At 39.8% G+C, this 24,763-nt stretch overlaps 1 protein-coding gene across 1 annotated transcript in view; it reads right to left on the bottom strand.

Moving 5' to 3' along the window:
• The window catches only part of sppl3 (signal peptide peptidase 3), a 72,394-nt gene extending 48,467 nt beyond the window's left edge, over positions 1-23,927 (bottom strand). The window contains exon 1 of the mRNA XM_042337299.1: positions 23,850-23,927. Within this exon, the coding sequence (XP_042193233.1) occupies positions 23,850-23,872 (23 nt within the window). The 5' untranslated portion in view covers positions 23,873-23,927. The remainder of the gene's footprint in view (positions 1-23,849) is intronic.
• Positions 23,928-24,763: the final 836 nt, after the last annotated feature.

The raw sequence follows: 24,763 nt of genomic DNA on the forward strand, positions 1-24,763 counted from the left end.
TGCATTAATATGCATAGCTTTGAAGCCCAGACAAAAAAATTCTAAAGTGCTTAAGTCAGCTCTCAGCTCTATTTTCTTCAGAAATCAGGAAAATGCTCAACACAGTAACCAAACTGTCCATACATTGCAAGGTTGCTATCGACCTTTTCTGAGCTTCATTGAAGAAAAGTTGCCTCCTAAAACTATAAGGAGAAAAGAGCAAGTTCAAAAAATTCCGTTCTTAATTTTTTTCCAACAAGAATGATGTCACCACGTCGCTATGCCTCTTCACTGTGCATCTCCAAACCAGTCTTAACTAGACAGACTGAACAATGTGTACTTGTTCCTAAATGCCATAAAAGCAGTTGAAGAATTTCTCTCTAATGCATTCAAGTTTAAATGAGAGAGTCACGTTTTTGAAAAATGCCACTTTTTAAACCACTGGGACGCTTCAAGAAAAAAGGAACGTTCGAAAATGAGTTTTTCTTCTTTCCCCTCTGTGTTATCTTGCTTTCATTGACTGCAGTACCTAAAATCTCTTCCTTTACATTGATGATTAAATGAACCAGGGTAGCAATGCAGCTTACTCTGCTGAATGGAAGAGACGTTTTAAAAAAACAAACAAAAAAGTAACTGAAATGTGGGCAATGGACCTCAAAACCAATTTTTTTTTGCTACATTGGATGACGGCCTGTAAACTTGAGCTTTAGGTTTTCAAGTTTTAACACAATATTTTAAACTGAGCCATGAGTAATTGCGATGAATTGATGCGACTAATGTAGCATTTAAATTCAGCATGCACCAACCATTCACTGCACGTGTACACACCATAAATTGGATTTGAAATCAGTGACTTTGTTTCTGAAATTAGGGCTGCAACTGTTAATTAATTCTGTACATTTACAATTACAGTGAAACTCACACAAGTCTTATCTTTATAAATTGTGTGATCGCCTTAACCTATATAACCCTTAACTATTCTTTCTCCCTCACATCAGTGCCATGACCTACTCTGCCATCCCCCACCTCCGTAACATTGCCCGACTCCACCACTGCCTCATCCTGCAGGCCGCCGAAACCCTCATACATGCCTACATTACATCCAAGCTCGACTATGCCAACGCCCTGCTTGTCAACCTTCCCAACTCTTTCCTCCACAAGTTGCAGGTCATCCAGAACTCTATATTGCATGTCTTCTCCCGCACCAGGCTCCCTGACCCATCACACCCACCATCGCCTGGTTCCACTGGCTCCCCATCCCTCAGATGATCGAGTTCAAATCCTCGTCCTTAGCTTCAAGGCCCACAATGGCCTTAACCCCTCCTACCTCTCCGACCTTATCAATCTGTCCGCCCCCTCCGCTCAGCAGCCCTGGCCTGCTCCATGTCTCCCAACCCCCGCTCGGGTCTTAATCCCTGAGTGTTCAGCGCCCTGGGACGTCCTCCCGAGGTGAAAGGGGCTTTACAAATGTAACTTTGTATTGTATACTCACCGAGTTCCCATTGTATATTCCCATTGTGCTGTATATTCCCATTCAGTTTCCTATCAAAAACACTTAGATTCCTTTGCATTTCTCATGTTAATCACCGCCTAACGCGTAACGCAGCTCCCCTACCCTCTATTACTCCCACACTTACTGACTGCATTGAATCGCGAAAAATTATGTACTAACCCATTGACGCAAGCGCACTTACTGACCTGTCGCATTGAATTGCAGGAAATGTAGTTTTGATCCATCAACGCATATGCAGAAGAACTTATTTTCCTGTGATTCAATGTGATTCCCACTCTTGCTGGTAAGTGTGGATGCGCCGACGGATCAAGGCATGTTGACTCATAAGGAAAAGTAGTCTTGACCCGTCACCACATGTGCACTTATTGGCTGCAGTAATGACCTACAGCATGCACACTTATCGGCTGCATCGAATTACGCATGCACAGTGGAGATTATTAATTAAATCGGATTTTCTGCGACTTAAAAGTTTGCCTGCAACTCAGACTTCACGCAAGTCAAGTTGAATGTTATGGTCCCGATTTTGGCGAGTTTTACTGTACTACAATTTGTACATGAAATATAGCGGTAATTTAAAAAAAAAACATATTTAACAGTAGATAACTATGTAAAGCTCAGTGCAACATTAATAGTTTTAGAATCCATTTTATCTTAATTGAATTTATATTTTCATATAAAATATTTCAAAATAATGGCAACGAATGAAAACAATGAAGTCATCAGACATTAAGTAACGTTCAAATACATCACAGCCTGACAGTAAATAATTTCACAATGTAATACTATGATACAATTAGCACTTAATCTCTTGCTTTTATGAATATTTAATCCTTCAATTATCCTGAAGCCAATTTTCTATCATATTGGACTTTTTAATTTGCACCTGTAGCAAAGTACTGCAGTAGTGCATGGGTGGTGAATGTGACAGGGATTGTGAATAAGAAATACAAATTCTTTATAAATTTCTTTAGGCGCACCAATAATATAGTTGATGAATTTCCCTTACTAGTGACTTAAGTGTCGGGAAGCTCAAGCTTGGTAAATTTGTGTCCTGACATCTGTGCAGCTGAAGCAGGTGGTATGATATTGTTGAGGGCTCAGTGTTTATGAAGACTGGTTTGTGTAGTGTCTGTTAATTTTACAGTATATTCTGTGAAGCGCTTTGAGATGTCTCAACGACACGATAAGGCATATGCAAGAATTATTGTTTTTTAACTAGTGTTCAAAACAAGTCGTGTGTGTGTTGTGGACGGGAGGAAGTAATGGGAGTTTTGGGAAACACATGTTCTCTTAATTAAAGCAAGGCAGAAAAACATCCATTGAAACAGTCACACAGTATTCCCAGGCCACATTTTCAGTAGGTGTTTAAAAATTGCACCATCTATACTAAACACCACATAAACGTTTCTTTACACACAATGAAAATTCATGTTCCATGTACCTTTTAATTTTAAAACTTTCCTAGTCACAATGTACTGCAAAGTTTGGCAGCTTTAAGCTAAAATAAAGATGCAAAGTGGATTAATTTGAGAACAGAAACTAGGTATTGTCTACCTGCTCCTTCTCTCCAGGGGCTCAGTATAATTCTGCACATGGGGGAATTAAGTGTGACAGGCTCTAAAAATATAACAGACCTTAAGTTGAAGGTTGTTCGGAATCGCTTACAGTAACACCAGACTTATACTGCAGCAGTCAACATCAATCCGATTTGCAAAGCCTCCTCCTAGCTCTGGATTAGGGAGCTGGACTCAAAACTGAATAGATACCCCAAATAGATCAATCAGGATTTGGGACCCATGAAGCAAGCCATTACTGTCCAACTACTGAGATACAACATCTGGTCCTTAAAACACAGTAAACTTAACATTTGATATGACTTATGCAAAATATGAGTTATACATAGAGTATAAATTCTTGAACGGGACTTGGGCAGATGTAGGACTTAAGACGATTATACGATTTATACAGTTCAGATTTATGCAAGTTTTACTGCAGTCAAAGGTATAGAAATAGCCTCTCTGATCAATCAAAATCACATGGCAATTAGCTACAAAGTACAATGTAAAATTACACTTTATGGATATTCAATCTATGAACCTACTTAGCGTTTATACCAACTTAGATTTTTTAATTTAAAAGGACATTGCATCAACTTTATATTAAAGGAACATCATTGTTGGTGCTAGTATTTTGCCTGTAAATTCATCCTAACTACCTGGAGAATTACAACTTGCATTTATATAGTGCCCCTCACAATGTCCCAGCGTGCTTATCAAATGCAAGGATTATTATTACACCTATAATTCACTTTCCCTTCACCCCCACCCACACAGAATGACTGATTAGTAAATTTCTCATGCGAACTATGTCAATGGATTAGGAGATCTGGATGTATCTAGGCAAGAACTTGCAGATTATATGTGTATTCAGGCCACAAATATGCAAAAATGAAGCCCCAGGAGAAAAGTGTGAATGAAAATTATGGTGTATTTATTTAGCAGATCGCCAAAGGTTGAATTACAATATTAATATTAATTAATCCATCAATCCCATTTCTGTCACTGCAGACAACCAAATAAACCTTAGATTTAATCTAAGACTAAAACACAATTAATATTGAAGGGATACTGAAGTGCTGTTTTTGTTTTGCACTATGCTCCTTAATATGCTTGGTCTTGCAGTACTCTGCTCTGGATGCTCACACCCCTCTGGAATAGGGTGTAAACCAATACTGATTTCATCAGGCCATTAAAATGTAGGAGGCATCACAGTCAAGCTCACTCTTGTTCTCAGTTCTCCATTTGCCCACATATTACAGCAAAATGAGACATTCAGGAAAACTCCCCCCCCCCCCCCACATAAACACACGCACACACAAACAGCGGTGCATATGTAGCACGCACTCTCAAGAAAAGCAGACAATGCTGTCTTGATTAACTCCTTCAAAAAGGAGCAGAATTAATATCCATTTGGGAAGCATATTTGGAAAATAGTAGAAATGGCATATTGATCAAATATTGATGGGTCTGGGATGGAAATATTGTCTGCAGAGGGGACACACCGAGCCACAGTTCAAAAGTGAAAACAAATATGCAGTTTTTAATTTTTTTACTCGATTACCTTGGGAAACCAGGAAATATTTATGAAATGTTTGGAAATTGGATAATCAGATTTTGGTAAAGCTTATCGGGAGATTCAATGAGTGAGGTTGATTCCACGACTGAGACGTAGGCTGTACGTGATCTGTGGAAGTAGCAAGATTAAAGGACCATATTGTTTCCTTTTCATACATGAGGGGAAGAAAAATAGGATGGGTTGAGCTCCTTTCCACATAAACACCGGCATAAACACTGGCACAAACTAATGGGGCGGAATGACTTGTTTTGATGCAGTAGATTCTCAGTAGATCTAATTTTCCATTCTTGAATTTTATAATATTTTCTAAAAATGACCAAATACAGTAGTTACTTATTCACATCATAATACAACAAAATTACATTTGTAAAGCGCCTGTTCCCACCCCATTAAAAACTGTCGTCATCACTCCTATCTTTAAAAAAACACTCCCTAGACTCAACTCTACTTCCAAACTACTGCCCCATATCCAACCTCCCTTTCCTTTCCAAGGTCCTGGAGCGAGTTGTTGCTTCCCAGCTTTGCTCCTTCCTCTCCCGCCACTCCCTTCTTAAATCCCTCCACTCGGGTTTCCGTGTCGGCCACAGCCTAGAAACAGCCCTGGTCAAAATGACAAATGACATTCTGCCCAAGGCTCTCCCTGCCTCCTCATCCGCCTTGACCTCTCTGCTGCCTTCGACACTGTCGACGACTTTATCCTCATCCACCGCCTCTCCTCAACCTTCACGGCTCTGTCCTTGACTGGTTCAGATTGTACCTCTCACACCTCCTCCACATCATCTCCACAAATGGTTTCTCCTCTAGCCCCCGCACCGTCTCAGGTGGCGTTACTCAGAGCTCTGTCCTTGGTCCCCTCCTCTTCAATATCTATATGCTCCCTCTTGCTGATATCATGCACAGACATGGGGTCAACTTCCACATGTATGCGGATGAGACCCAACTCTACCTCTCTGCCTCCAACCTTGACTCCAGGACCACTGCTGTCCTGACAGAATGTCTGTCAGACATCAAGTCCTGAATGAGAGCTAATTTTCTTCAGTTGAACGTCAACAAAACTGAGGTTCTCCTGATTGGCTCCCGTCAGCGCCTCCTCACCTCTGGCGCTGACAGCATCGCCATCTATGGTTGCACACTCCACCTCGCTAAGCCAGTCCGGAACCTTGGTGTCTTGTTTGACCTTCAACTATCCTTTCTACCCCACATCTGCACCATGACCCTCTCTGCCTTCCCTCACTTCCGCAACGTCGCCCGGCTCCGCCATTGTCTCACACCGCAGGCCTCCAAAACCCCCATACATACTTTCATTACATCGAGGCTTGAGTATGTAAACTCATTGCTTGTTGGCCTCCCTAACTCCTCCCTCCACAGGCTGCAGATCATCCAGAACTCTATAACCCACGTCCTCTCCCGTACCAGGCTTTGTGACCCTATCACCTCCATCCTCAACCGACTCCACTGGCTTCCAATCACAGAGGATACAGCTCAAGATCCTGGTCTTCACCTTCGCCCTCCATGGTCTTGCTCCCCCCTATCTCTGCGACCTCCTAACTCCCTACCATCCTGCTCGCTCCCTCCGCTCAGCGGGCTCCAGCCTGCTTCACGTCCCCCGCCTCACTCGCCCCACTATTGGCAGGCGGGCCTTCTGCCACTCTGCCCCCACCCTCTGGAACTCCATCCCGCAGTCCCTCCACCTCGCCCCCTCCCTCGGCTGCTTCAAGAGCCATCTCAAGACCCTCCTCTTTGACTGTGGTTTTGATCTCCCTGCTTCCCCCACTACTCTCTACCCTCCCTGACCCCCAGCTTGGGTCCGAAACTCTACCTTGGGACGTCCTCCCAGCATGAAAGGTACTATACAAATAAAATGTTGTTGCTGTCAGGGATCAGTACCCGAGCATGGGGGGCAGGGTTAGGATGAGGAACGAAGTAGGAGTGCGGCTGAATGCGCGGTCAAAATACTTTTAAATACAAACAAAGCAGAAGTGAGGCAATGCAAGTTTGCAATTTAGTTTCAGGATTATGAAAACATTCGTAAACCGCGTAAGCTTCACTCTTGTATTTTATCAGATCTTCACTGCTCAATTAGATCCTCGGCCTGTAATCACTCCTTCCCATCTATTTTTCTAAATGGTCAACTATAGTGTTCCGGAAATCTACTGATGTTTATGGTATGTTACACGTTTACATGACAAGCACGCTGAAAGAAGTTGACTGATGTGATTCAAGAATTTTAAAGGCTACTACAAAACTGCTGCAGTAATTTCACATGAATGTACTCAATATATCAGGTGTTAAGCTCTTATATTGATGCCACACATCAATTCCACTAACTCCATTCTACACATGCATCAGAAGAGTGCTGCAGAATACCAAATCAGAACATTAGGTACTTCATCCTTAATAGGATGATTGCTCAGCTATACCATATTTACAATTCCACAACTACTCCAATTCCAAACAGGGTGCATTTCACAGTAAATGGCTCTCAACAAGCTCTCGACAGTCAGTGGCATACAGAAATCCAATCTTGAGAGTATAGCTGATGAAAAAAGCACAAGAGCTACATCACTTCAGATATTCACCTGGATTACTGTTGAGCAAAACAATGTCAGCCGTACAGAAACAACCCATTCACTTCTACTCAACAATTTAATAAGGCGAACAAAATTAAGTACAATACACCAAGGCCAATCACCGGGCCGACCGAGTGACATACTACTTAATCCATGATCATGCAGACCTCAGTCTACAGTTGTGACCATGAATCAATCCTCACCAGTTACAATCATCAATTTAGAAGTAACGACATGCCAGGCGATGAATGTGCAACAGGATAGAACATCAGTCCAGTGAATACAATCCTTTTATCTTTGAAAAGGATTGAATTCACACCAATGAGTGTGCTGATAGTTAAGGATCATAAGCGATACTAGCATGGACAATTCCAGATAAGAGAGTCGACTTTCCATAATCTGTCACTGATCAATAAACTGCTAGTAAAGCTCCTTTGGGGCAAGCCCCCACCATAATCTTACAGTTTGCAGAGGATATTGACAATGAAGACAGATGGCCAGTGTTAATTGAGTATGACAGGTTCAGGACAGTGAAAAGAGCACGTTAATCTGCTTCTAACCTTAAGTGCATACATTGACAGCCTGATCACTAAACCTCCTTGCCTTTCCTATTTCAGAAGATAAAGATGCCACTTTCGAAAAAAGAGAAACGAGGTTCCCCTTGTATCCTCACTAATAATCCTCCACCCCATTTTTCATTTACCTAAAGGCTATTGTACCTGATGAATATTGCTCTCACTTCCGTTTACAAAGAACAATCACATTTATTTTTGGGCCGCAAGGATATGTCTGACATCTAGATACAGATACAATTCAAAAATTAAGAGAGGTGTGCCCTTTATATAATAATAATACTTGCCTTTGCTATAGCGCTTTTCACGTTTTATAGACGCCTCAAAGCGCTTCACAGAATATACTATAAAGTGAATTTACTGTATATTTGTGGGTGAAACGCAGCAGCTAATTGTGCACAGCAGTGTTCCACAAACAGTCGTGGATTAAGTGACCAAAATTATTCATTTATTTATTTATTTAGAAGGAATTATTGCCCCCGGAAAAGGGATCCGCTAATTGACTAACAACCAAGTTCCTGCTTACTGCTAGGTAAACAGAGATGTGTGGAGTAAGGAAACTTGCCCAATGTTGCGCTCTGCCAGGAATCGAACCCAGGTCTAACTTGTAAGGCAAGCGCTCTAACCACTGAGCTACAGGATGTTGGGAGCTGGAATACACATGACAAATAATTACTTGAGAAATACTTGGGAGACTTTTCAACATAATAATGCACTCCTCCAAGCTTTGTTATAATCACGTGCTTCCCCGAACTCTGTACCCCCAATCACACTAGTTCTTGCCAGGCTCCACTGGCTCCCTATCACCAAACAGATCGATTTCAAGATCCTCTCACTCATCTTCAAATCCCTTCATGCCCTGGCACCTCTCTGACCTGCTTTCTCCCCAACCCACTTCCCGTTGCCTCCACTCGACTGGCTCCAGCCTCCTGCATTTCCCTTGTACCCTCCCCTCCACCATTGGTGACCGCGCTTTCAGCCACTAGGCCTCAAAACTCTGGAACACTCTTCCTCTATCCCTTCACCTTGCCACTTCCTTCTCCATCTTCAGCTCGCGCCTGAAGATCTTCCTTTTTGACTGCGTCTATGGTCACCCCCACTCTCACCGGCTCTGGGATGCTACCTTGGGTGAGGGGCACCCAATGCAAATTGCTGTTGTTCCCCCATTCAGAAACTAACGTCTTAGAAATCCATGTAACTAGAAATGTGAAATTCATCCAACTTCCAAAAGGCAATTCCATTTCACATACAGAATACGTGTGGAAAAGCCCTTTCCCTTTCTGGTGCAGAATTATCACTTACGAAATTTAAAAAAAAACTTAAATAAGTGGAAAATACAAAAGCAATCTCTGTTTTTAAAAAAAACATCATTGAGAATCTGTGTAACTTTACATGTCAGAACACAAGACCAGGCAAGAACAGATGCCTTCATTGGCAGTAGCATAACTATTAACGTTGCTCTTTACACATATGGATGCCTGCTGAAAGTTTCAGGGCTGCGACTTCGGTTTTGACAAAGTATCTGCTCTCGATCACCACAGGAATGTTTTCTGGCAAGAGTTGAAGAAATTATGCTTTAATAACAACCTGCCAAGTTCCAGTGAAGTAACTTGCACTGTAGTGTATATAACTCGAACGGTAGAAAATTAGCTGAGAAAACTGATAGACCATTACAAGGTTTGATGGCACCCATTCCCCTTCTTACTGTGTAAATACTAGCCAAGATTTCTGCGGGGGTGGGGAGGTGGAGAAATGACAAGAAACAAAGAACCTCCCTTGAAAACTGCACCCTTCATATAAGCTAAATTTGCTGTATTAGACAAGAACTTGTACTTCTATTTCTTATATCACGTTTCAGTGTTTTGGAACGTCCTCCCGACATGAAAGGCGTTATACAAATGTAAATTTGGTGTTATACAGCATCAGTCCCGCAGGCACTTTTGACCACTTAAATAAAAGGAATGGACTAAGAACAGGGTGGAAAGAGGGTAGGAGGAAGGTAACTTGAGAAGGGTTTTGACGTCGAATTTTAGAAGGGTTTTGAAAGCAGAGATTTAGGGTGTATGAGTCCTGGAGAACAGATGCAAAATAGCTGAAAGCACAACCGGGAATGGTGGGTGGATGCTGTAAAAAGGTCCTGAGGTGGAGAGAGTCTGCAGATAAAGACTGCAGGAGATTATGGAGATAAGATGGGGCAAGGGTAATGACAAGTTCAGAGAATCTATGGTAAATAGAAAACGTTATGCTTTGATGAAAAGTCTACCTGCAACAGGAAGCGGTAATGTTTTAGTCTGTTGAACATATGTTGTGGAGTCATGTAGCTCAGTGGTTAGAGCGCTCGCCTTGCAAGCGAGAGACCTGGGTTTGATTCCCAGCAGGGCAAAACCTTGGGCAAGTTTCCTTACTCCACACACATAATAATAATCCCTCAAGAAAAACAAACAATAAAATTGGTCACTTCAATCCACGACTGTTTGTGGGACGCTGCTGTGCTTAATTGGCTGCAATTTACAGTCAATACATTTTCAGTATATTCTGTGAGGCGGTTTGAGACGTCTAGAAGACGTGAAAAGTGCTATATCAAATGCAAGGATTATTATTAATTATTATGTTCTTTACTTGTTGACAGATACATTATACACCCTTCAAACAACAACTACAACAAGATTACATTTGTATAGCGCCTTTCACGTCGGGAGGACGTCCCAAGACGCTGGACAGTGAGCAGCATTTCAGACCCGAGCTGGGGTCGGGGGGGGGGGGAAGAAGGGGATGGCCGATAGCATGGTTGAAGAGAAGGGTCTTGAGGCAGGACTTGAAGGAGGCTAAGGAGGGGGCGAGTTTGAGTTACACAAAAACATCAAAGGTTATGGTACAAGTGTAAGGGTTATTTTGTAATAATAATCCTTGCATTTGATATAGCGCCGGATCATGTCTTCGAGACGTCTCAAAGTGCTTCACAGAATATACTGTAAACTGAATTGACTATATATTTTGTGGGTGAAAAGCGGCAGCCAATTGCGCACAGCAGCGTCCAATAACAGTTGTGGATTCAATGATCCTTTTTTTTGAGAGATTTACTACCGTGCATGAAGGGTGCCATATAAATGCAAATTGCTAATGTATTGTACATGCCACTGCTGACATATTTCATCTCAAAATTTCCCCCTCCCCCAAAGTTTTCCCTCTGCAATTACTGGCTAGATGTGGTAAAAGTTTCAGAGCACAACAGGAGAAAAACAGAAAATGCAAACAATCTGAATCAGTGAGCAGATTCACAGAAACAAGATGCTTTACAAGAAGATAGTGAATAACAGAGTATTCGCAATTCAAGTTCATCGGATTGTTCAAACAACGAACGCATTGAGAATTTGGGATCAAAAGGAGCAGTTTGTGGAAGAACGGCTTCCACAATCAGAAGTGCCACTGAAATAGCCACTTCACTTCGCTCTTAATGCTAATGTTTCAGATAACACGAGTACATTTTCTGGGTATAAAATAGAATGGCAATACTATCTGCATGAAACAATACTAGAGCCTTCTTTTCTATGGAAACTGATAGTAATCACCTGCTGAAGTCTGAGTCTCCTGATTCAGGAGTTCAAGTCAAGGAATTGTAAAACCTATATGATTGCTTTCCCAATGCCAGGTAATTCTGCAATCCAACAGATTTGTTTCCACACTGCATTGGAATGACTGCACTGATACAACACTTCAGCATATTGTATGGCTGTGATGCATGCTGTATTGTAAACGGTCGGGGCAGTTTACAAGATTGCTTTTTTATAGAAGTGTAACAAACATATTTTCTAACAAACGAGAGAGAGAGAAAAGATTTTAAATGTTTCAGAACATTTATTCTTCCATCTGAACTGTGACCATACATGAATAATGGTTCCTGCAAAATGCAGAAGTGGGATTATTTAGAGACCGATATTTTTCTAACAGAAACCATTGAGTAGAAATTCACATCAGGTTATATAAATTCATACTTTGATTGCAATTTCACCCACAAAATACACAGTCAATGCTCTTTACAGTAAATCCTGTTAAACTCTTCGAGACGTCTTAACGACGTGATAAGGCGCTATATCAAATGCAATGATTATTATTATTAATTAATCTCAAAGAGTGTCATTTTCAGTCACCTATATATAAAAAGCAGTGCATACACATACTGCTGTGCCAGAAAGCATGAAGAAAATCATTCACTGATCATAATAACTTTTAAAAGAAGTAGATAAATACTTGGGGAGGGCAAGTTTGCAGGGCTATGCGGAGAGCGGGGGAGTGGGATTGATTTGGATAGCTCTTTTCAAAGAGCTGGCAGACACGATGAGCCAAATGGCCTCCTGTGCTGTATGATAATAATTCTATAATAATCCTTGTATTTGGTAAAGTGCCTTATCACATCTTCGAGATGTCTCAAAGTGCTTCACAGAATATACTGTAAAGTGAATTGATTGCATATTTTGTTGGCAAAAAATGTGATCAGGAGAGCAAGTAACAGTATTTTCAGTAATTGTGCATGTTCACCTCCAGCATTTCTCTGGAGAAACACGATTTGGAGTGGACAGGATGTGGTAATGCTACCCATTCCAAATTGCTCTCACTTGAACCTCTTTACAGATCAGATAAATTTAGATGGCCAGCTCTCCAGTAACATTAGAAGCTTAAGGGAGATTCAATACACCGTCCAGCAAGTCCCTCTAAAACTAATTTAAAACTAATTCCTAGAGTATAAACCAACCAAATCAATCCTGCAGAATACGACACTGTTAGGCTCCAACTCAATACCAGTAGCCCTTGATTAAATCATCAATTATTTTTTAAAAACTATTAGTTACATATCTCACTTTTCTTGTCCGCCCATAATCTATCAAGTCAAGACTAACACTCCACTGCAGTGCTGTATTGGAACTGCTGGAATTAGTACTATTGTCAGCCTGGCTCAGTCGGCAGCACTCTCACCTCAAGAGTCAGAAGGTTGTGGGTTCAAGTTTTGAGTTCATAGACTAAGCTGACACTAACTACACTGCAGTGCTGGGGGATTATCAGAGATCCTGCGGAAGAGGCGTTAAACAAAGGTCCCGTCTGCCTGTTCAGACGAACATAAAAGAGAAGGGAGTTTCTTGCAGTGTCCTAGCCAATAATCTCCCAAATAAATGATCATTCACTAAACAGCTGTTTGTTGGACACTGATGAGCGCAAATTGGCTGACACATTAGCCTACAAATACATGCTAATTTACCATAAATCCTTTGAAGTGCATCGACTTTAAATAATGTGATAAGGTTCTACATCAAAGGCAAATATTAATATACATTTTTAAAGCTGACTCTTACCACAATCAACATTATGCAACACAGCTCTACACAAAAGTCCACACTTTCAAACTCTAGCAATGAAAAGAATGATTCGAGCAACAGATGTTGCAGGAAGTCTGACTTTGTTTTGTAAAGAGATGAATATTCCCATCAGTTGCTCATTCGGTTTGTTTACCATACTACACAAGCCAACTTAGAGGAAGACACCTCCTCTTTACAGAGCATTTCAATAGCCCACCCAAAACAGCCACAAACTGTACTTTAAATCATAATCAACTAGCTTAATTACTCAAAGTATGCAATCCTTTGCATAAGGATTTGATATATTACTGCATTCTTTCAAGTAAAGACGTTCTCAACTATTTGCCTCATTGCAAATAGTACAGCTCAATTTACATCCAGAAAATGAAGATGATTGCAAATTCACACAATATACTGTAAAGTGAACTGGCTGCGTATTTTGTGGGCGAAACCCGCATATATATAATATATATATTCTGTTGGTTAAAGACATAACCAAACATTATTCAGTAAAAGTGGTTTTGTGGTTGAAATGTTGCAGAGCAGTAGGCCTTTGTCTTTAGACTGGAGAGAGCCTGGTCAACAATCCCCCGCAAATAAAAGTGGTCATTCACTTTGTGGCTGTTGTGCGACATTGCTATGCTGCCTAGAAATGCATCTGGAAATGCTTCGAAACGCACGCAGCCAGATGCTTTTCGAAGGCAGTGCGTGTGTTAATTGCATGAATTAGTTATTGAAGAGTTGATTGCGAGAACAGCTCTTCAAATATGAAAATGTTACACTGAAGATTCTCAGCTGCTTTCTGAATAGATTTCCAGAAGAGCAAGCCTGATACGATTCAAACCCCTACTGCTCTGCAACAGTTCAGCCACAACACCACTTTTACTGCATTATTTTTTTGTTATGTCTTCAACCAACAGAATGTGTGCGTGCGTATATATATATATGGGTTTCACCCACAAAATACACAGTCAATAAACCTGTGTTCATATTGTGCAGGTGTAAATTGCAAAACTCCTATAATGCTCTTCCGGGTATGCCATTCCAACAATTGTGTAGATTGCTGCCAAACCCCAGCACTGGAGAGAAGAAAATAATAAAAATAATAACTTGGTCACTCAAAATACAACTGTTTGTGAGACACTACTGTGCGCAATTGGCTGCCACGTTTCGCCTACAAAATACACAATCAATTCACTTTACACTATATTCTGTGAAGCGCTTTGAAACATCTCAAAGACAATACATTTGAAAAAGCCACTGTAAATTTAAAAATTTCATGGAAATACTTCATTTACATTAGGACTGTATTCTTATCACATTTCAAATGCAAGGATTATTATTATTACCTCACTATGGGCCATCTGTTTTTGGCATGTATGTAATTTTATTAATGACTGGACAATAGAATATAACGCATTTTACTACTAGAAAGGATTTCTCCTTTTGGAACATCTCATCAGCAAAATCTCTGATAATTTCAAAATGTAGGCAGTGTCCATCATCAGTTTCACTTCATCCAATGCTTACGTGAAACCGCACATGCTGGGTTACAAAAATGGTTCAAACAAACAGTTCACTCGTCCCTTAGTGAATCTGCTTATTACATCATGACAGTTTTGCACCCAGTTTTGAAATTCATAGGCCATGAATTGCTTCCTTGTGTACAAAAGGCTCTAAAGCACACGGTATAAAAGGAACTTTGAATAGGCTTACAAGAAACTATTTTTGGTATGTGCGCTGCGTATTGGAATATGTAAACAGTAAATGATGGTGACATCATTGGGATAATTGCCGTGGAAGCAGTGGGTATCAGCTGAATCCTGATCTGTAGCAGTAATTAACCTTTATTTCCCGCAATTCAACTGCTGCTACGCTTCGTCCACAAAATACAGTCAATTCACTTTGCAGTATATTCTGTGAAGCACTTTGAGACGTCTTGAAGATGCGATAAGGCACTCTATCAAATGCAAGGATTATTATATTATTATAATTGGCACCCATATTTAAATGGGTGCTTTTTCAATACAAATCCGTATTCCAACAGTCCTGTTAAAGTAATCGTATTTGCATTACAAATAGTTTTTAAAAAGCAGCTGAGAATGGCAGGTGATGTAAATACACAAGGATCCTGTCAGTTTAATTGGCTAAACCGCTTCAACTCACCTCTGCAAAGATAGGAAACAAAATTGGTTGGGAGGGGGAGAAATTAAGGAATAAAAAGTATTTAAGAAATAAAGCATTTTGTTTTCAATTGTGTTTCATTCTTTTCATAAGCAATACATTTAAAAAAAAGCCACTGTGAATTTAAACATCATGGAAATGCTTCATTTGCATTAGGACTCTATTCTTATCACTTTTCGCCCACAAAATACTGTCTGATAAGGCTATATCAAATGCAAGAATTATTATTTACTACTCCTTCCCACAACAGATCTACTAGGCGTTAGGAAGTAAGGTTTGAGAATACAGTCTCAAAGGGCTAAGACCTAAGTAGTGATCTAACATACACCATTTGTAAACACATATGGTCCAACAGGTGCCCTTGACTGTATTTACCCAATGAAATAATACACCAACTAATGAAAACGATTGGTTAATTGCACAATTAAGTTGTATTATTGGGTTGTTAACTGAGTAATTAAGGAAACATGAAATGTCGTCTATGCACGTTGCATAATATGACTTAATACAATGCTCACACACAATTTACATATGGCGCATAACAGACCTCAATGAGCCGTGACAAGTCACAAGAAACCCAACAAATGATTCTAAATGTGAAAGTGCTGTGGTTTTTCAAACAGTAATAGTCAAATAAAAACAATTGTAACTGAAATATTACTGGAAACTGAAAATATTTAATTCCAAACCATAAGAGTCAAACAGTAAATATCAATTTATCACTCTTACACACTCTGCCATTCACCTCTGCAAGATTCACTTCATTTTAAATTTCAAATCGTTCTGATTTTCCAAAGTCATTTAAGATGCTCTGTTGTTACGCGCTCTTTAAATGCAAATTGCAACGATTGTCACACGTGCAAATTAACTACTTCTTAATTAATATTAGAAATCACACATCTTCATAGCTGAAAACAATCTGCCCTTATTGTTTATAGGCCCTCTCTTCAGTACAAACTCACTGCAAACACACTTTCAAAGTGAACAAAAAGTTTGATGGGAGAAGGTCATCTATCAAGTGAAAAGTGGTCTTGAAATAGAGGAGACAAGTTAATGCTCATGGGCAAATATATAGCTGGAGGTCATTAAATAACTATCTCAGCCTCTCATATCAGAAGTGACAGGTGAAAATATTATTAAGGTAGCCAACAAAATTTAAACTTTGCATACAAAAAGAATTTTACATAAATACGCAATTGGGCTTCTTCATTCCTTATCAAAACATATCTGTCTGTGCATGTTATTCAGATGCTAAGAATGATTCAAATATTTCGGAATTTGCATCAAACTAATTGGTGGCTATGATAGCATCTCTATATAATTTCAACAGACGCCACTCCCAATTTTCAGACAAAAGGAATCCAAACAACCATATTCAGCCTAGTTGTTAAAGGAATTCGACCAATTTGAAAAACATGTGCAATGGAAATTGAAAGCAACTCCAAAAGAACTCTGGTCAAACAAAGACCTTCCTGATCAATCCCACACTTTGGATCAGTCCCAAAGGCAGTCATTCGTAATAATAATACTTGCGTTTGATATAGCACCTTATCGCTTTGCCAAGCTGTCTCAAAACGTTGGCTCCAATGTGACATGTTTGGCAATGGAATGTCAGAAATCAAGCCAATCTCTGTGGCGTCTTGGTAATCCCATTCCTGAGCCAGGAGGGCTCCTTGTGGTCCTATCTGGATAAGCTGTGGGCAAGTGCTATCAATGGCCATCGATGGTTTTAGCTGGTTAAGACTCCTGAAATACCCCATCACACCTCTGGGGATCCCCAAACCTTTGGTCTTGCCACACTGCCTGATACTCTCTGGAATTAGGTAAGCTAGGTAAGCGGGAGACATCCTTCCAGGGAGAGAGTGCACACTGCATTCCAAAAAAACATCATTGGAATTTCCATGTATGTGTCGGATACCATGAAACTCAGTTTGGTTTGGGTACGCTTAAGCATGGTGATGGGTTTCTGAGTGTGTCAAGACATCTGGCTGACCAAAAACAAACACTACACAGAATATACTGTAAAGTGGTGATTGAGTATTGGGCCATTGGGGGCATTTATTGTCGGTAACAAACAGCTGTGGAGTGAGTGATCAATTTTATTTGGGTGATTATTGTCCAGGACACCAGGAAAAACTCCCTTCAGTTTGCAAATTGTGTCATGGGATCACCTGGACTTGGTTCAGCATTTCATTCGAAGTGCCGCACCTCCAAGGTACAGTATGAACCAGGTAGATGTTAAAAGACCCCATTGGAACTGTTCAAAAGAAGAGTTTCTCCCAAAATTTGGGCCAACAATAAATAAAATGAATCATTCACTTCATGGCTGTTTGTAGGACATTGCTATTGACAAATTGGCTGCCAAGATTACCTATAATTCAAAGTCACTTGACTTTACTTAAAACATTGCCTGAAATGGAGGTATATAAGATGCAAATTATTATGAAAATAGCGTGCTCAAGATCCCCAGCCTTGGGAACATCAACTCTCAATTAAGTTTCAGATGGCACTGTTACAATCTTCTTAGGAAGATTTAAAACACCAAGAATTTGTTTTGAATTTGGAGAAAACAGTCTAATAAGAAACATAGGAATATACATCAGAACCTCTCATGGATTTCCACTGTCGTGCAAGTTGAAGTGTACTGTAAACTGTACTAAGGTAGTGATAGTGAGTTACATAAAAATTAATCAAAATAATTATTATACACTGAAAGAGTAAATAAGGTGCTATTCTAATGTATCACTTCAATTCAAAGTTCACCACTAATTCAAATTTACAATTTTTTTGCAACGTTACCACAAGGGTTTCTGTATATCCAGAATCCCCAAATCACTCATTAAATACAGTACTACCATTCTTTCTTGTTGGGATAGTTCATATTTGCCTTCCAGTAATTTGCTCAAATGGTCACTAATCATGTGCAAACCTTGACATCTTTGACCACCACAGGAACTGAGGTTAACTACGGCACCCAGACTGCTGTTCCAGCTGAAATAAGCAGATTCAGCACAAAGAAGGATTTGAACCTGAATCCTTCTCATCTGTAACGACTCTCTGCTACACCAGGTGGTGATTTTAACTTCTAGGCCATCAGGGAGCTATAAACTCACTTAATCAGCAAAATGCAAATTTCCCCCATTATTTGCACTTCTAACTATTGTGCATCATTTGGAATTGAATTGCTGCAACGAAAACAACAGCTTTACATGAGAAGTCAACAGTTGAATACTAAAAAGAACATTTTTATGACAATAATGGGGAACATCTAAATTCCTGAGCAGATTTTATTTCTACTATGGGAATACAGGCATGGTAAATGGTGCAGAAGAATATTCCCTTTGCGTGTCACAAAATACAGTCAATCCACTTTACAGTATATTCTGTGAAGCGCTTTGAGACATCTCAACAACGTGAATAACAACAACTGCACTTATATAGCACCCTCCACGCAGGGTAGAGTCTCAGAGCGCTTAATACACTGTACAGAATACACTGTACTGTGCATTGACTGTGTATTTTGTGGGTGAATAAGGTGTTATATCAAATGCAAGGATTATTATTATTATGGAATTAGGATTTAGAAGGATCAACCAATCGGGAAAATGAAAAAGAAAGTTTACTTCATTTGCAGAAAAAGCTCGAGTCAGTAGCAATTCTCTCCTTTACTAAAAATATACTCAGACTCTCTACAGAGTCTGCTGGACACCTGGATGGATGCAGACATACCAAAAATTACAGATGGCTCACATATTGCATCAAATACAAGGTGCCTGCTACAAGATAAAGCCTCCAGATTCCAGTTACTCTGATTATGTTCGGATCGTTTCTGAAAAATTAAAAATGGTTACAACTGACACCTGAACACTACAAGTCATATGGCAAATTGCTACCATCAATATTCAAGTTTTGCTCATTAAAATCAAGAACCAATAATATATTTCTTGATATGGGAGAGGTGGAGGCGATTGAGAAGAGAAAAGAAAATTGTTGGTAGTTACAGTAATATACTGATAGAAGGTCTATTTAAAAACAATTAGTCCTTCAGCCTGAGAAATTAGTTGCGTATCTTAGTGAAATCTAGAGTAAAGCAAATACTGAGAAGCTTATTTTAGAATGTACTATAGGGACAAATTGTGCAAGTTATCAGATTCTGAAGAACATTTGCCATCACAAGAAATCTGGTAAAACATTAATCACAAAATGCTGGAACTTTTCCAACTGAACTGCACCTCCAAACAGCAACAGGAAAATAGAAATTCACCCATTAATATTATAGATTCAAAGCAATACTGTACTTCTATTTGATTACATCTAGAATTCAGAATCAAAAATCTTTTAGATCGGTACCCAAAAAGCCAACAAATTTTTCAAAACACATTCTCTCTTTCTCCCCATTGGAATGATTCAATGAGAATTTTCCTAATATGCACTCCATCAACTTCAGTAAATTAGGACCTTGTATACCAATAAACAAATCCCAATGAAACTAGAATACTGATAAAAATTATCGATGACCAAATGTTTAAAAAAATGTGCTAACTTACAGGAAATGTCATACTTAACTTATGATTCGCTTACAGTTTACAGTAAACCCTGTGAAACACTTTGAGATATCCTCCCGACATGAAAGGTGCTAAATGCAAAGATTATTATTTTTGTTGTAAAACTTAAAAAAAACGAGTGTTAACACCACAGAACATTTAACATTCTGCGGTAAGATTCAATGTACACACACAGCCATTTTTTGAAATGTGTAAGTGAAGCTGGGCAGTGGATGACTGTTTTTGATGTATGAAACAAAACTCTGAATCAATTGATAGTTCAGTCCTGGGTGAAGATTTCGGGATCGCAATTCTACAATATAATGTGACAGATTGGAAATAAAACGGTGTTTGTCAGATTAGAAATAAAATACATTTATCTCAGTTCAATTGTAACACTTATATCTATCTAGTTTTGGATACGAAATTGGAACTGAATATGCAACTATTTTTTCTTTAAAAACAGGATCCTCAGATTTAGCAATAGAAATCGTCTGACAGCACCTGCATACACGCTTACTGGACTGGAGTGGATAACAAGGCAGTAATGCAACTGAGAGGCTCAAAAACAACCAAACAGCGTAAAAATTGAGTATCTTATCATTAACCCTAAAACGTAATGACTTCCTATCATCCTTCGCCACCCATTATATGTATTTTCTCTAAACTGTGTTCCAACATATAATTTCACAGAATATCGGACAATTTCGGATCATGAATCACAAACATATTCAGCATCTTCCATAGAATTCAGTACATACTCTTACTAGAATAGCACAAAGACTATCTGCCACCGTAACAAAAAAAATACTAAGCAGATACTAATCTCATTTTATAAATAAAATCTCTCTTCTCTTCCTCTATGACGAAACACTTAGTGGCAAGTCTGGACACTATGAGATACTCTGTCAATACCTTCTTTTACCTCTTCCATCCAGCCTGCACTCAACAACACAGCTAAGGCCAACAATTCACAATCCAGAGGATGCCATACTGCAGATATTCAGATGCTGAAAACTGGCCTTTTGGCTAAGCGATCTGGGATGTTATTTTACACAAAGTGCTATATTAAGAGTATATTATTATTATATTATTATTACAAAGTGCTATATAAATGCGAGTTCTTTCGTTGTTGCCCATAGGATTCCCATAATCATGTGATGCGGGCACAGCCTTACCATTAACATATTCTCAAAACAAGAACCCTCTCCTGTCAAACTGGTTCTCAACTTTTTTTTAAAAAGATAAACAAAAATAAGCACGAGTTCCACCCACTCAATTTATTATATCCCCTATTATTATATATTATGTTATTTATTATAAAACCTTCTTATATCCCCAAATCGTGCAATTTTCAGAGATTTCAGATTTCTGTAAACAAGACAGTCAGCTCCAGTGTTGCAGAATTAAAGGGTTGAGCTGCCCGAGTTTCTCCTGAAATTTAAGAATGTGTTGCAGTTCATTGTAATCAGCAGTGTTTGCATAATGCCAGTGTACTGCTTCCAGTTAAGTGTCAATTATCAAGAACAGATTTTCAATTTCTGTGAAATAAATAACAATATATTTAATATGTTTGATGTCATGCTGCACCAACGACAAATGTGTAGCGTAACTGGAGCTGCAAACTGTTCATTTTGTAGAGATTAGTGTAAATTAACTGGACACACACCTGCAGGTTAGCTTCAGCAATAATCGAACAATGAAACAAAAATCCTTTCACTGAAACCCTTTTCCTTCCTAAAAGGATTATGGCAATTTTAATTTTTGATCTTACATAATTCTCTTCCGTCCTCAAAATTCCTCGCTCGTTGCTGCCAGGTCAAGCTAAAACATCCAGTTGCCAGTTCTAGAGCCTATCTTATTTAAATCTAAGCTCTATTTGTTGTAGCAGAAAAATACAGAAGTTGTGGGTTCTCTACCTCTTTTCCCCCTACAAAACAAAGAAATAATTTCTTTAAAACCCACCTACCCGAATCCTAAATACCTTCACCAATAATACTCCATGTGCTGCCACAGAATACCTGGAGATTAATTTAGTGCAGCATTAAGATTTCTTATTAAAATATATAAACCTGGTGAATAGAAAGGTCAGACGCCGCCTGAAGCAGGCCACGTACCAGAAATTAAACGTATTCAGATACAGCTATGCTCTTTGCATAACAATTGCACCTTAAAATGGTAGCACACCATCCGTTTACTGTACTACAATTCAACCACAGATTTATATTTTGACATTTAATACTACCTCTTTTTTCAATTTATTACTAACAGTATGTACAGATCTGCGTTCACAAGTCTGGGCTGTGGTGTCCTTATTTGTGAAACCAAAAAACAGAGTCCATTAAAATAAGCAAAAACAGAGTCCATTAAAAGTCAACAAAAAAATTTGTGTGCTTGTGTGGGTGTGTGTCTTAATTTTTTTTAATATATAAAAATGAGACAAACAGTCAACAACAACCCCCCAAGAAGACTGAGCTGAGTTGATGTGAGTCAAAATGGGGAGATCAGTAGATATGCTGATTATAGGGTCATCCCTCTCTCTTAGTTTTGCATTTGACAACTTAATAAAGAAGTAAATAATAAATAAGGCGGCTGACATCTCCTTTGTGTCATGAAAAATATTACGTTTCCCCCAAAATGGAACGTTAAATAGATAAAATAAAGGCGATGGGGTAGAAAGGGAACGAGATTGTGTGATGAAACGTGTGTATAGATATATATAATAGATATATATAGATATAATATATATTATTATATATAGATATACCGACGCTCTCTCTTAGTTTTGCATTTGACAACTCAATAAAGAAGTAAATAATAAACAAGGCGGCTGACATCTGCCTTGTGTCATGAAACATATTAAGACGTTTCCCCCAAAATGAAACGTTAAATAGATAAAATAAAGGCGATGGGGTAGAAAGGGAACGGGATTGTGTGATGAGACATGTGTGCATAGATATATAATATAGATATACAATCTATATTGTATAGATATAATATATATTATATAGATATACCTAATGTGTTATATTGTTATATAGATATATAGTATATATTATCATATAGACATATAATGCATTGTATTATATAGCGATATATTGATATAATATATATTATATAGATATACCTAATGTATTATTGTCATATAGATATATAGTATATATTATTATATACACATATAATGCATTGTATTATATAGAGATATATGGATATAATATATATGCACATATATGTATAGAATATATAATTACATACATAATATAATGACATATATGTGTATACAAGATACGTACGATGTATATATATCAAAAATGAAACGTTAAATGAAGGCGACGGGGAGAGGGGGATAGAGGGAGAGAGGGAGGGAAGGAAGGGAAGAAAAAGGGAGTCCAGTGTCGCAGCGCCCTCCAGCCGTCAGCCCGAGCCCTGCACAGGCTCGTCCTCGCCCCTCCTCCGGCCCTTACCCCCCCCCCACCCCCTCACCCCTCACCGGGCTCCTTTCAAACTGCGAGGCCGAGGCTCGGTCGCGGCCTAGTCTGACAAACCACCGTGAAACCAAACACAGCCACAAGACAAGGCAGGTACACACACACACACACACACACACACAATATATATAGATATATAGCTATACTGTACACGTCTCTCTCCTCTCTCTCTCTCGCTCAATAATAATAATAATAATAATCCTCGCATTTGATATAGCGCTTTTCACGTTCTTCCAGATGTCCCAAACCGCTGCACAGAACACACTGCAAAGTGAATTGGACCGTATATTTGTGGGCGAACGCGGCGGCGGAGCCGATTGCGCACAGCGGCGTCCCACAGGCAGCCGTGGACTGGACACGGCCAATTTATCATCGTTTGGGGGGTTTGTTTTTTTTTGGGGGGGGGGGGGGGGAGGGATTCTTATTGTAATATATATATCTATTATATAGATATAGATAGATAGACACACACACAGACACACACACACGTCAAAATTAATAACAATAATAACTTACCACGAATACGCCTGCTCGGCCATGACGCTCCTTCTCTGCAGAGAAAGGTCGGTGGTGGAGGGAGGGGGAAGAAGGGGGGGGGGGGGGGGGGGAGAGAACAACAAACGTCCCCCACACCCACACCGACTTATCGAGATAAGAGAGATATAGATATAATTGATATCGATAATAGTTTTTTTGTTTTTTAAAAAAAAAGGCCGGCGGCGGCGGCCTCTCCCGCACCTTCCCTCCTCCTCTTCCTCCTCCTCCTCCTCCTCCTGGGAAGTGGGGAGAGAGAGAGGGAGAGAGAGAGAGAGAGACGGGGAGGTGAGGGGAGGGGGAGGGGGGTCACCTCAGGAGGGAAAGAGAGTGGGGGAGGGGGTGTGAGGGGGGAATTACCTCAGGAGAGAGGGAGAGAAGAGGGGGGGAGTTACCTCAGGAAAGAGAGAGAGAGGGAGAGAGAAGAGGGGAGTTACCTCAGGAGGGAAAGAGAGTGGGGGAGGGGGTGTGAGGGGAATTACCTCAGGAGAGAGGGAGAGAAGAGGGGGAGTTACCTCAGGGGAGAGAGAGAGAGGGAGAGAAGAGGGGGAGTTACCTCAGGAGAGAGAGAGAGAGGGAGAGAAGAGGGGGAGTTACCTCAGGAGGGAAAGAGAGTGAGAGGGGGTCACCTCAGGAGGGAAAGAGTGTGAGAGGGGGGTGTGAGGGGGTGGGGGGGATTACCTCAGGAGAGAGAGAGAGAGGGAAGAGGGGGGAGTTACCTCAGGAGGGAGGGGGGAAAAAAATCACCTCAGGAGAGAGAGGGGGAAATTACCTCAGGAGAGGAGGTAAAAATTACCTCAAGAGGGAGGGAGGGAAATATTACCTCAGGGGGGAGGGGGGGGGGGGGGAGATATTTTTTTTTGTCTTTATATATATTTAAACACAATTATATTCTT

Source organism: Callorhinchus milii, unplaced genomic scaffold, assembly GCF_018977255.1.
Source record: "Callorhinchus milii isolate IMCB2004 unplaced genomic scaffold, IMCB_Cmil_1.0 Scaffold8, whole genome shotgun sequence".
Taxonomy (NCBI): Eukaryota; Metazoa; Chordata; class Chondrichthyes; order Chimaeriformes; family Callorhinchidae; genus Callorhinchus; species Callorhinchus milii.